Raw genomic sequence first — 14274 nt, 5'->3', positions numbered from 1 at the left:
TACATATATAATGTATAATAATTGAAATGTGACTGCATTTTACAAAATACTAGTCGACTAAAACACGGCAAAGACAAAGGTCAGTTTTATGTTACTTGATACGGTAACACGAGTGCACGTGAGCTACGTCATTGTAACTTCTGTATTGTTAACCAGGCATGGCTGAAAGGTCAATACAATAAAAATAATAAATGTATTAATGTGATGATATTTAATCTATTTAGTATAAATATTTGTTTTTGTTTTATAATTTGTAGTCATTCTAGAATGAAAGAGGCATAATTTATATTTATTTCCTAATTTTTTATGGTGGTTGCGAGATTGATCAAATCTACCAAACCTGTACAGAGATTAATTACTGAAAATAACAAATAAAATATAAAGTTTTTTCTTAAGAAACGTTTGATAACTATCTTGACATTATACAGATTTCGCATGTGAAATTTAAAAATTTTCTGATGCATAAAAGTATTTTTAATCTTAAATTTAATATTACTTTGCATGATAGATAGGCAAGATGTGAAAAGAAAAATAGACATGAGAAAAACATTGCTTTATAAACCTTAGGACTTAATAAATATTTTGCCTAATGAAAGCATTGTAATGTTTACTGATAATCTGCCAAATTTTGTTATCCTTTGCTTACTAATTTAAAAGTTATAGCATAAAAACTATAACAAGCACTGAGCCTGTGCTGAAAGAGTTAATTAAAAAAAAAGTAGGTTTATGAATTTTTCATATTAAATGCACTTATTCACTTGTATAATGATGTTAAATATTTAAAGACGTAAGGCAACAGAAATTCTTATCTAATACCAAACTTTATGAAATATTTAAGTACAGTTTTTAATCTCAACAATAAAGTTTTGTAATTTCCTGGTTAACATCATGTTGATAGAATCCATGTTATTACCATTTCTTGTGTACATTTGTTTTTGCTTCAGTCATCATACATCCATGTGGTTTCTTGCATTAAACTCATTAATGACCTTTACTCCTGATGTGCATAAACTTTGGCAGATCATGTTTCTGGCATCTCAGAAATGAAAAGAAAATTTGAAAAGTAGAACTCGGTTATGATTATTCAATTAAATGAAACTCGGTTCAGTATTAGAAAAAATATCTTAAGAACTGGAATGAAATGTTCATACTGACTTAAATGATGACTAATGGGATGGCTTATTTTTATTTTGTTCAGAAAATGATCCATTAAAATGAGGAAAATTTTAAGGCTATAAAATGGAAAGTGGTCTTCTCTAAAAGTTAACAGTTGTCAAAATCATCAATTATAGATATTTCTTAGTTGTGTAGTTTTGTTACTCTTTGGTATCTACTGCCATGTGGAATGAGTCCAGTTACTGCATTAATTTAACATTTTTCCAAACACTTGACAATCAAGTTGAAAATATTTCAGCTTTATTATCCAACTGCCATGTTAGCTCCTGGAGAAGGTATAACAAATCCTAAAAACTTTGTTTAGGAAATTATAATTTTTTTTAATTTTCTTTCACAAAATAATGTATTTTTAATGATAATTGAGAATAATCAAGTCCTCAGTGTTAAGGGTTTAATACAGACACCTGGTTATACATATAAGCTAATACTATGCTATCTTCATGAACATCAAGGTGAATAATGAGGTAAAATACCATTATCATGAACTTTACATAAAAAATATGGTATAAAATAGCTTAACTGTGATTATGTGGTTTAAAACATTAAAAACAGTGTTTCAGCAGGTTGTCAGAATGTTATTTAGTACATAAAACTATTTAGTTACATCTTTTACAATTTTATTAATTGTTTTATTTAACTTTTTTTTTTATAAATTCCTCAAACACAAATTTTACATATGTTTTTGGATTGCAGAACTGACATTTAGTATAACAAACATCTTAGAGATATGTAAACTTTTATTGTGTTTCCTAGAAATTATAATCAACATTAAAGTTTAGTCTTCATTATTCATAGGAGATTTCATTACTTGATGTCAGAAAAGAAATAAATTTCTGCCAGAAAGTTGGCATTCCAATAATAGGAGTCATTGAAAATATGAGTGGATTTGTATGCCCAAAATGTAAGGTAAGGTTGGATTTATTGCATTCAAGTAAAAACTGACTTGTTTTGATCAACTGGTATATAACAATATGTAAAAACACAATATCATGATATAAAAGACTGTTTAGTGTAGGTATTGTTAATTTATTTATTTTGTGAGTGAATATTTCATGATTTTTTTAGTTTTTTTCATAACAAGAGAATTGAGAGCAATTATTTTAAAGTAAACATTAAGACAAGTTTAGTTACATAACTTGGTAAGAATTGTACGTTGTGTTGATAATTCATTGATGTTGAGGCTATCAAACATCTCATGAAATTTATTGATGTTGAGGATACGGAGATTTCTAGAAGACGAGCAGATGATTAAGTGGTAAATATATAAATAGTGTGAGATGAGTGGGAACAGCAGACAGACAGAGCACACAAGAAAGTGAAAGTTCGGCCAAAGAAAAATTAAATGTAAAGTTAATTGCCATAGGAGTGAAAGGCCTAATGATTAATATGTTAGAGTAAAACTAATACTTTTAAAAGAGATGAGAAGTATAGTTTATTCTGTCAAAGCAAGTTCTAAAGTAATTGATCCAGCCTGAATGCACTTTAACAAAAGGAACAGACAATATCTGAAGTACGAGGACCACACAATTATTGGAAGAGCAATATACGACTGTGGTAACTCACACTATAATTGTAAGTGAATTATACATGGAATACTAGTGCACTAGAAATAGAGAAAAGTAGTTCGGCTTGTTAACTGAAATTCTAAAGCAATTGAATAGGCATAAATGGACTTTTGACAAGAAGAGAACTATATATAGTGTTTATGATATGCTTATAATATCTATAATATAAAGAATTTGTTGTACATACGTTTAACTAGTTCCAAATATATGTGTGTGTGTGTGTGTGTATATATATATTTATATATATATATTATTTTGAAAACAAGTGAAGTGTGTGCTGTTTGTTTATTTTTGAATTTATCACCAAGTCACAGCTTGTCAAGTAAAGTTATATCAAATTGTCTTCTGAAAATTCAAGTCTTATGAAACATTATAATATTGTATCATAAGCCTTAACCTGAATTATCCGACCATGATAAGACTGAAAAAAGTACACACCTAAATGGTTAAGAAATGTTTCTGTTCCCCTTTGTTTGTTTGTTGTTGTTTTTTAAGAATTTAAAATATGATTTTCTTTCAATTTTTCATTGTTTTTACCACCAGACAGAGTCCCAAATCTTCCCTCCTACAACGGGAGGAGCAGATAAAATGGCAGCTGACTTGAATGTTCCATTTCTTGGTAAAATTCCATTGGATCCTCAAATAGGTGAATTCTTCGATATGTTTTTTACTAATTTTAAAAACCTTTAGCAGAAACATTCTTGAGATTTAACAAAAGATATATTGAAAACTCATTACATAATAACATAGCTTTGACCTATTTTTAATGCAGATGTATGACACAAATGTACATTAGAATGATAATAAGACCTTTAAGAGTTGCTATTTCATTGTAAAAGTGCTTTAGTTTGTGGACAAAATGAGAAATAAACTACTTATGATGCACACTAGAGTAGATTGTAGACCATTGCCCAATATAATTTATGCTTTGGAAGTTGAAGATTATACAATATTCATTTACTATGTATCCTTGAAACATTGTATACTCAGTTTCACCTTACTAATTATATTCATCTAAACCAAACATCATGTAGGTGATAATTTTGCATACACAAAACTACTGATTGAAATGAATGGGGAGCTATTAAGTATGTTTTTTTTAATTACATATGGAATAAAAATGATCAATTAACGATATGATCAAATTGTAAAATAGGTACAAATTTTGTAAAAATGGTCTAAATTTCTACCTTAAATTTTCGCATAACATTGCTTCATGAAGCAAGTTGACACTGATGTTAAAATATTAGTACAAACTCCATTTTAATAATTTTGTACTTATAGGTAAATGTTGTGATGAAGGAAAGTCATTTCTTAGGGAAGTTCCGGACTCTCCTGCAGCCAAAGCATACCATATGGTATATAAAAGTAAGTTATTTAATTAAAAACTGTGAGATCAGAAACACTTTCTGGAATTACAGGGGTAAATATTATTTTTTAAAATTGCATATTTTTCCCATACCCTTCAGTCAAGGCTTCTAAAATTCTTCAATAATTTCACCATATGTTATATTAACAACAACATCGTAGTTACATGGCTTCAGCATCATAACTCAAAGTCATCAACAGTTTCTTTTTCTTATTTTTTATATTGCACCTTTTCATTTTCTTACCTTTTTTTTTCTCACTTTCCTTCCCAAAATTATTCCTGTACCTTTTGGACACTTTTTGGAAAAATATTTACCTCTTGTAGAATTTAATCTGTAGATTTAATCCAAAAGGGAGCATTTCACTGAAGAACACATGAAAAAATATATTGTAATTTTTTATTTTTACTGTTGTTATTATCTATTACCTTATCTGGAATAAAGAGCACCTCCTGTGATAGACAAAAATTTGTTTTTATGAATCTATAAATGCACCTGTTTACAGTGTGACACCTCAAAGGTACAGAGATATGAAAGTTGGAACACTATTAATTTTTCTTTGTGAATTACACTAAATATTAAAATGTTAAAAGATGGCAAAATATCAAGTTTAAAATACATTAGAATTGTTATTCTAAACTTGATATACAGGTATGCACTCAACACCTAAAATATAGGTTTATATTTACTAAAAATATTATCATCCAATGAGAATATTAATGCTGATATTCTCTCAGGATTTTAATTCTTAGTGGTTTTATTACTACAACTCTTTGTTGCCACCCTGTTTATGATGTCATTGCAGGTGGTCTGAACAATTATTATTGAAGCTCAGTTTTGAACATAACTATAGCCAATATTTAAATACAATTAGATAGAGCAAATTATAAGCTATATATATCCATGTAGATTGTTTTTTAATAGTAATTAATAGTTTCTTGAAATATTGACTAGTCAGAATATTTTCCTTCTTAAAATATCCATTTGGAAGCCTACTAAAATTTTAACCTGTAACAAAGTATCAGCTAAACCTAGTTAGGTATAGCAAGTACTACAGATGACTGCAAAATATGCCAGTGTCTCTAATCATCATTTATTGAATGTTATTGTTACTTTTATTGCATGTATATAATAGTTGGTGGAAGTTATATGTGAACAAAATGTGTATATGTATGTAGATGTTTCTATAAATTCCATATGAGAAGAATTCCTGTATATGTATACAAGATTTTTGGTAAGACTCTGTGTGAACAAAATAACATCTATATATATATATATATATATGTGTGTGTGTGTGTAAATGTTTCTTTAAATTCTATAAGAGCCAAATTCTTCTACATGTAAACAGAAGTTCTGATATGATACCTTGCCTCCTCTCACATAAAAGCTTTCCTTAATTATTACTACCATCTATATGCTCATATTTTTCACTCACCACCTACCCCCACCTGTTTAACGTGGTTCAGCTGCACTGTAGCATGTAAATAATGATGCAACAACCCTTCACCAATAGTGGCTGTGACCACAGATGCTATTTTATTGGCAGTGGGGGTTTCAGCACTCATTAGCCTTGAAATTGAGTTGCTCCTGCAGACTGAGGGTTCTCCTGTCTCTCAACCAGTTCTCCCTTACCTAGGGATACTGGATGGGAGAATAAAGACAGCCTTTATCTTCCCCCTTCATTTGCCATGCACTCTAATGCAGATGAGATTGATGCACCTAGACTTTCGTCAAAGTTTCTGGACTTGGTTACGCAGGTTTATTACATTTTGTCCTTATCCCCTGTGTCGTATGTACTGCCTCCTTTTTTGGTACATGACACACTTTCTCCTGAATATTTTGTGTTTCTTTCCTTCCCTAATATTCAGGTTCATGCTGAGTGTTTTGCAAGGCAATTACATTAGTATGCGTCACCTCCCATCGCACTTCAGACACTCATTCTTTGGCCTGTTATCGAGATTCAAATCCTTGTTTGGATTCTCAACAATTGGATTCTTTATTCACAGTTTGGGGTTTGGACCTGGATACTTCAATTCATTTTTTCACATACTCAATATTTCTGTTTTAGTTTATCTTTAACCTACTCCTACATTACCTCTCTACCATTCACCTTTTGTCCAAAGTTATCTATCATTCCCCTGAGGGGGTTTTCAGAGGATGGGCATTCTCTGTTGTTGTTTACATTAACCCATTTGTCTTCCTCAGCTCTGTCCCTTCACACTTGGCTCCTGTGTTGTTGGGATTTGTTAGGTAGAGATTCCCTTCTGACATAGGTGCATTTGCCCTCCTCATCTTTAAGAGTCTTATGCATGGCTTTGTTTTTGTGTCATTCCGTTTTAATGGGTGTCCTTGGAGTCTCATGTGGAGCCATCCCATCTCCATTCTTTCTTCTCCTCCCTTGGTACTCGTCTGTTACAATCTTCCCCTGTTCCTATTCCTGTTTTCCATCCCCTTGCCAGTTCCTTCTGCCAGAGCGTTTGAGTCATCTGGTCATGTTTTTCACTGCTAATCCATCAGCCATACACTGTTTCAGTGACTATGTGGTAGATACAGGACTTGCGGGGCCTGGGCTGTACAATTGTGTCCACATTTGGAAGATTTTCACCATCTTATCAGGTGCTATAGAATCCATGACTCATCTCAGCCACAGATTCTGATTGTTGTCCCCAAAAAGACAGAAAACTGGTGACCTATTATCAATCTTTTCTGTCCAAACCCATGTTTAGACCTTCCTCATTTCACCATGAAGTCATTTCTGTCACTTCGATGGGTGTTCACTCCAGGTTTGCAGATGACAAAGTTTGACTTGTCTGATGCTTACCTGCATCTCGTCGGTTTCTTCAATTTTTCCATGGTAATTGGGTCTATCAATTCCAAGCTCTTCCATTTGGTCTTTCCATTACCCCCTGCATTTTTTGTTGGGTGGTCAAAGCTTTTGTCAAATGGATTTACTCCCAGGGGCTTCAGGTACATCATTACATGGACAACTGGCTTATTCTAGAATTGTTTACCTGGCTACGTTCTGCATCCTGATTTGCCCTGGGACACTTTCTGCTATTTATTGTATATGCCTCTTTGCTGCCCATTTAACAACACTGTTTTTCATCAAGAGTGAAGAATATATCTGGTTCAGATGTGGTGTGGTCTACCATGAGTGTGTTTCCTCTCCACACAGATATCACACTCCATGGGCTCTCTTTAGACATACTCTGAAGTGGGTTAATCTACCAGATCAGTGTGGGATTCTAGCTTTTGTATGAGCGGAGGTAAGGTATCCTATCGGCATTAATAATCTTCCTACACAAAAAATATATTTCTGATAGATACTTAGCCCCATTCACACACTTCCCACCCTTCCTCCCCACTCCCATAGTTTTTGTTCTTGATGCTTAATCTCAAAGTGAGGTTAGACACAATAATTCCAAAAGAGCTAGCTGCATGTGGATTGGCAAAGGGTTGTTGCATGGTTATTTACATGCTACAGTGCATCTGAACCACATTAATCATGTAGGGGTAGATGGGAGTATCAAGGCTAGTGTGAAGTGAAAAATTTGATCATATAGAAGGCAATAATAATCAAGTAAAGTTTCTCTATGAATGAAGGTATCTATAGAAAATACATTTTCTGTGTAGGAAAATTGTAACTTTGTAGGAGTTTTGTGTGAACCAAGTATAAATGTGTGTAGTTTGGACAAATACATGCACCTACAACTATTGCATAGGTAAAGTTGACATTTTATTATGTGTAAAATAACTTGAACAAATTGATTACCTTCTATATTATTCATAACACTGAATTCTGATTTGATGACACAAAGCTCATCTTTTATAAGCAGTGTTATGAATCACACTCTGTACTGAAGTACTACATGTTTAAATTAAGAAAAATGTTTAATTTGAATTTATTAAAGTGGAAATCTTGTTAAATATTAAGGCTCATTATGCAATTCCTCTTCTTCTTGTGTTTTTCAAAGATCCAACTCAAAAGTATACATAAAAATAAGCTATTAGACCCTGCTAGCAGTAATTTTCACAAGTATGTAAGAAATGTATTTTAGATGTTGAGCAATTTGATCAAATAGAATGTCGTTTTTTTGCAATAACTAAACATCTAGATTTTCATGGTGTTGTTATATGAATGATAATTCATGCACTTATTGTCTTTCCAGAGATAGTGGACTCTACCAAAGGTGAAATAATGGACACCAGTTAAATGTCACTAGAAAGCACCTGATCTGTTGTGTATCATATTCGGAAATCCTTATCATGATTGTTTAGATTTACAAATTGTTTTGTACTTCAATTTATAATTATAAATAAACATATAGTTCATTCTAAATTGTTCAGTGAATGGCCCCATTAATCAATTGCTACAGTTTTCTCAAACCATGATATATGATACATACAAGCCAAAAAAACGTTGGAAGTGGGTGCAACCAGCCAGTTACCTTCCTTCTATTCAGCAGATCAAGAAATAAAAATTGGCAACAGGTGCTGCCAGTCAGTTGCCTTCCCATTAGTCAGTAGTTCAAAATTAGTGACAGTGGCAGGTAGCTTTAGTAGCTTTGCCATAAAAAGGACAGGATAGGCAAGTTTAGTAGCAACAAGAATTGTACCCAAGACCCTTGGATCACTAACCCTCCTCAAATCATCAACATTGAACAAACTTGAAGAAATAGAACAACGTCAAGCTATAAAGCTAAAATTAGAAAGAGCTCAAGTACCCCAATTTGTAGCTTTGTGCCTAACAACATGGAAACATAATAGCATAACCTTGATTAATTGATTGTTGCAATAATCAGAAATGCTGATTTCAATCAGTTGATTATTTTTGTGAAAATCAAGTTAAGCATAATTTCGGTGAATCCGTTGTTGGAATAATTAAAAACAGTAACAAATGGAAACACTAATTTCAATTAATTAATTTAATCATTTTGATTAACTCGTTATCATGTATAAGTGCATGGCTAGGTGGTTAGGGAGCTCAACTCGCAATCTGAGGGTCGCGGGTTCAAATCCCCATCACACCAAACATGTTCGTTTTTTCAGCCGTGGGGGCATTATAATGTGACAGTCAATCCCACTATCCGTTGGTAAAAGAGTAGCCCAAGAGTTAGTGGTGGGTGGTGATGACTAGCTACCTTCCCTCTAGTCTTACACTGCTAGATTAGGAGACAGCTATGGCAGATAGCCCTCGTGTAGCTTTACGCTAAATTAAAAAACAAACAATACATGACACTAATCAATGTAATCACTGCTCATGGCTAATCAATTGATTAAGTCGCCCAACTCTTCATAAACATCCTGTACATATTTCATAAATGCACTATACCATCTAAAGTTTAACTTTTGAAAGCTACTTATAATAGGATCTACAACTGTTTCAGACTTAAAACAAAACTTGCAGAGCAACTTCACATTGTATCAATACATTTTTTATGACAACTGACCCCATTCTGTATAGTTACAATAAGCACTACAGTGTATTCGATGCTGACTAATGAGTGTATAAGTGTAAGAATATCTGTTTGGTTTTAATTATTTTCTTCGAAAGCTGTAAAAAAAACATGTTTTTTGTCTTCTAAAAATTTTGTGAGGTAGGAATCGCCCTTTACTTTGTTAAAACAAGAACACTAAAACTATCATTACTTCTAACTGAAAATGAAACATTTTACATCTAAAAAAAAATTGTTTATAATTGTTGATTACAACAACTCTAGACAGAAGGTTTGCTTTGTTTCTCAAAGTTAGGGAAATGGCTTCTCAGATAAAAAGAAACATTTTTGTAGATTTAGAGGTAGTGCTATAATAGTATTTAAGTTCTTTGATACCGTAGGTATATTTTATATGAAAAAAAATTTTTGAGCCTACTTCCAATTCACAACAAAGCATAAAGTAAGTGTGAAAGATGCAGAAAGTACAGAAATCATAATAACTCAAGCAATTATTCGTGTGTAGGATGTTACAGCAAGAGTAACAAATTGGAGGATTCTTAGTTTTAGCAATAGCTTGAATAGAAAACCAACTTGTACATCTATATAAGACCAACTTTCTTCCATCATATACTAACCATAATTTGGGAGACCAGAAATACAAATTGATGGTTATTTAGAAAAATCGATGAATTATAAAAGTTTTTCTGGAGGGATGTCAAGAAGTTATTTAGATCAAGGTAGATTTTTGTATTTATTTATTTTTGTAATTATTAGTAAACTTTTTATAATGAGAAGTTGAAAGCCTGTTGTTCCAGTTGTAATTGTCCCATAGTAAGTCAGGGGTAAGGTTACAGACTTACAACACCAAAATTCAGTATTTTATTTCCTGTGGTGGATAGAATGCAGACAGCCCATTGTGTATCTTTTAGTTTTATAAAACATTTCTCTAACTGTATCATGTAAATGACCATACAAAACCTGTCACATGGTTTGTGACGTACATATGTGTATTTGATTGTTATCTTGTTGTTTAGTACTGGGATAACCTCTCATTGCCTACAGCTTGTGTGAGATGGGCTTAATTCCAAGCAATAGCTGGATTTTTGTAGAGAAAAAAAAAAGAACTAGAATAGAAATAAAAAAACTGTCAAAAGAATTCAGCTGGAAATTAGATATATAACAAAATGTAAATTTCAGCTTAGGCTATGCATTGGGGGAAAAGGAGAAGGAACACCACTTATCCAGAAACCCCAGAAGTTATCTAAGCATGTTAATAATGTTTATTTTTCTTACATTTCTGTAAATATTTAATCTGTTATGACAGATACAGTGGAAAAATCTTCTCAAGCTTTATCTTCTAATCTGTACTTCAGTTGTCTGCACAATCTTTGATCAGCTGTTTCGGATATACTGACAACTGTGTACTTGTTTGACGGCATAATGTATTCGAAGTAGCACCAGCTACTCTACGACGCCCAGTTACTTTTTCATGCACTGTACCAATGAACATGCCAGTATCTCTAAAACAACTCTACCATAGTTACATATAATTAGAATGTGTCTTTCTCTTGGACATATAACTGTTTGAGCAAGTAAAAAATACTCTTGTGCATATAGTGATTGCACTGACACTGATGTAAGTTGAGTACTGTAAGCTATTAACCATTCACAGTAAATAATATGTGTTTACTGAAGAGAGTGTTGATTTCCATGGCAGTGACTAATACACTGTGAGATAAAGTTTCAGTAGTGCCCATATAAACTGAAAACACTAACTCACATCCATGTAACTTCACAGATACTACAAATCTACATTTGGCCCTGTGAACATCATACTAACTATCACACTTGAAGTTATAACAAGTGTTTTCTCCCAGATCAGTTGCTAGGTCTGATAATTGGCTCACTAATTTAAATAAGTAGACCTAAAAGTACTTACAGCCTGTCATTTCCATTCAGCCTTTTATTGATTATTTTGTCTATTAGGAGGGGATTTGGGATTCTGTATAAGCACATGGAAATGATCAGATTTTTTACAGCTATAACAGAGATTGTTCTACATTTCCCTGGGTCAAAACCTCTTTTCATCTATGTCATTAGCACAGCAAGCATGGAAGATTCATTATGCTGCTGTCATTCACTTAATCAGAATCAAACTACTATATGTTATCTGTGGATTTGACACTTCCCATAACAAGGTGTCGGAGAATGCTGCATTTCTGGTGAAGCCACTGCAGCAATCATTGCCAGTTTCTTTATCTCAGATAATTTGGTCAAAGTTACTATTTCATACATCATTGCTACGAATCCAGTTTCATCAAGATCATAATGTCTTTAATGCTCAAATGATGATACACAGACTTCTTTTTTACTAAGATATCTTCTTTATTAGCTGCCACCATGCTGGGGTTCACTTTACATTTGTAAGCATTTCTGCTCATCAGTATATTCAGCTAATTTTTGGTGGCTTCCCACCTGTGTCCTTAAGCTAGGCTGATCTGCTCAAGATAAACTGAAATTATCAGTAGCACATGAATAGCCAGAATATGGTTCAATCATTTCCGCAGATAAATAAAACATTAAGCTCTGGAATGACTGCTGAAGTATATGAGAGCACTCAGTATTCAACAGAGAACTTCTCCAAGTCAATCAGGGTCACCTTCAGATCAGCTTGATCTCCTCCTCCTCTGCTAAAGATTTTGTCAGAATGCAGAGGCATCTTATGGATATTGTCTCACTAAAAGCACAAGATATAATCATCACTTGAAAGAATACAAACTATAAATTGACTATACCTTCCTCAATACTAGTTCCTGGTTGATGGCACCAAACTTTGTTGAGTCCAGTTAAGCTGTGGTAATTCAGGGATAAACCAAGCACACAGTAACCTGATTTCTAGGATAATTAGAAATTCGACGATTTAGTATGTGGAAGAACAAGTGTAACAATTTGTAATTGTGGAGAGAAAGAAACACGATAGTACACCTGAAGTTTGAAATAAAAGTAAATAATTTAAAGAAGTGAAGATAAAAGCTGTTTATGCAATGGAAAAAAGTTATTGTGGGATAAGTAGAAGTTAGAAAAATAAACATTATTTTAATAAACAAAAACGTGATTTCACTGAAGAATAATCAGATTAATCTGAAGAAGCACTCACAATCAGTAGCAAGATTGTTAGAACAAAATAAAACAGAGAAGCAAATCTTGGTCCTTTCAGATACAAGTTTGCTCTTCTGAAAAAACGAAAATTTAATCTGTGTGAGACTGCTGAACACTGTATTCACAATTTATGTTCTCTTGCTCTATAGTTGATCAGTCAGAAAGGTGGATCATGAGAATCCAAAGTTATCCTTGCTACAGTGCTATTAATAAAGTAATACTCTATACACAGAGTAAGATATGACACAGTACAATAATATCATGTTAAACAGCAGATAAGTTCCTTGACAGGATCTGCTACAGAAAATAACATCTTGGGATGAATTTATCACATTATATTAACTTAATTTAACTAGTTCCAGACAAGAATTTAGATAAATTTCCTTTTTTTTTTTCTTCTTTTTTCTTAGAAATTTTAAATATACATACTATACAAGAGTAAGGAATGTAGTATTTCTATACTACATCTAAATGTATTTAAATACATTTTGGCCAGCATATGACAGCATGATTATATTAATCACTGAACTTTTTTGGTGTCATATGCACACATAATTTGTCCTATATTTCATTTCTTTTTTTTTTTATCTTATCTGAAACATTTAGTTTAAACATTTTCTAATTTTTTTACTTTACAGGTGTGATATCTAAATGCAAACTAACCCCTCTTATAACGTACTATATGAATATATCTTTATTCACATAATTTATTTAAACTTTTATTACAAGTTTCTACACTTTGTTATAAGTTCTAGATAAATAGAATGTGATCAACCTTGAGCTTACCATTGTTTTCCTTAGAAACTGTCTTACAGAGTGAGTATATAGCTAAGTTCAGGGCTTGTCTGTACACCTTATCTGACCTGCTTGTGGATAATTTGTTGAGCTGTTCTCAGCATTTTTTTAGCACATTTATTAAATTCAAATATGAAACTAGGAACACTAGTTCCTATTGTTTGTTAACTGGTCTCATTTGATGATGTGGCTTAGGATTAAATGAGGTTACTTCTTTCTCAGATATCTAAACTGCAAGTAAGGTAGAGCTTGTCTAGAGATAATACACTGTATTTGCATAAAGTTATGTCCAAGCTGTTAAACAGTATGTTCTTTTAGTCCAAGCTGTTTGTTCTATTACTGTGAAACAGCTTTGTTTCTATTTCATTTATTATAAATTGTAAGTTATTTACACTTGTACTTTTCTGCTATTGTGGTTTGCGTTTTTCTGCTTGGATCCAGTTTTACTAATATCATGGTCTCCAAACTACGGCCCGCCAACAGTTTATTAACGTAATAATATAATTTTTTAATGTTATAAAAACAAAAAAATAAGATGTAATTGAGCAAAAGTCAATCTGATCACGTATTCATCCCTACTTAATTTTATCTCGACCCCTCTGGCCCGCAAAGCCTAAAAAGATCTACCTCCTGGCCCCTGGCCAAAAAGGTTTGGAGACCCCTGGTCTAAGTAATGAAGAAATATTCTGGTGCTGTAACCAGATATTGATTTTGTTTTTCTTCTTTTTTCTTGCTTTGTTTTAACTATTTGTGTCATTTATATACCTTTGAGTATGT

At 32.4% G+C, this 14274-nt stretch overlaps 1 protein-coding gene across 2 annotated transcripts in view; it reads left to right on the top strand.

Moving 5' to 3' along the window:
- The window catches only part of LOC106463930 (cytosolic Fe-S cluster assembly factor nubp1-like), a 19628-nt gene extending 11181 nt beyond the window's left edge, over positions 1-8447 (top strand). For both annotated transcript variants that reach the window (XM_013924027.2, XM_013924019.2), the window contains 4 exons: positions 1972-2082; positions 3285-3387; positions 4026-4109; positions 8278-8447. In XM_013924027.2, coding sequence (XP_013779481.1) covers positions 1972-2082; positions 3285-3387; positions 4026-4109; positions 8278-8321 — 342 coding nt within the window. In that variant the 3' untranslated portion in view covers positions 8322-8447. The remainder of the gene's footprint in view (positions 1-1971; positions 2083-3284; positions 3388-4025; positions 4110-8277) is intronic.
- Positions 8448-14274: the final 5827 nt, after the last annotated feature.

The sequence above is a fragment of the Limulus polyphemus genome, unplaced genomic scaffold (assembly GCF_000517525.1).
Source record: "Limulus polyphemus unplaced genomic scaffold, Limulus_polyphemus-2.1.2 Scaffold56, whole genome shotgun sequence".
Taxonomy (NCBI): Eukaryota; Metazoa; Arthropoda; class Merostomata; order Xiphosura; family Limulidae; genus Limulus; species Limulus polyphemus.
This window is presented reverse-complemented; position numbering and strand designations above follow the sequence as displayed.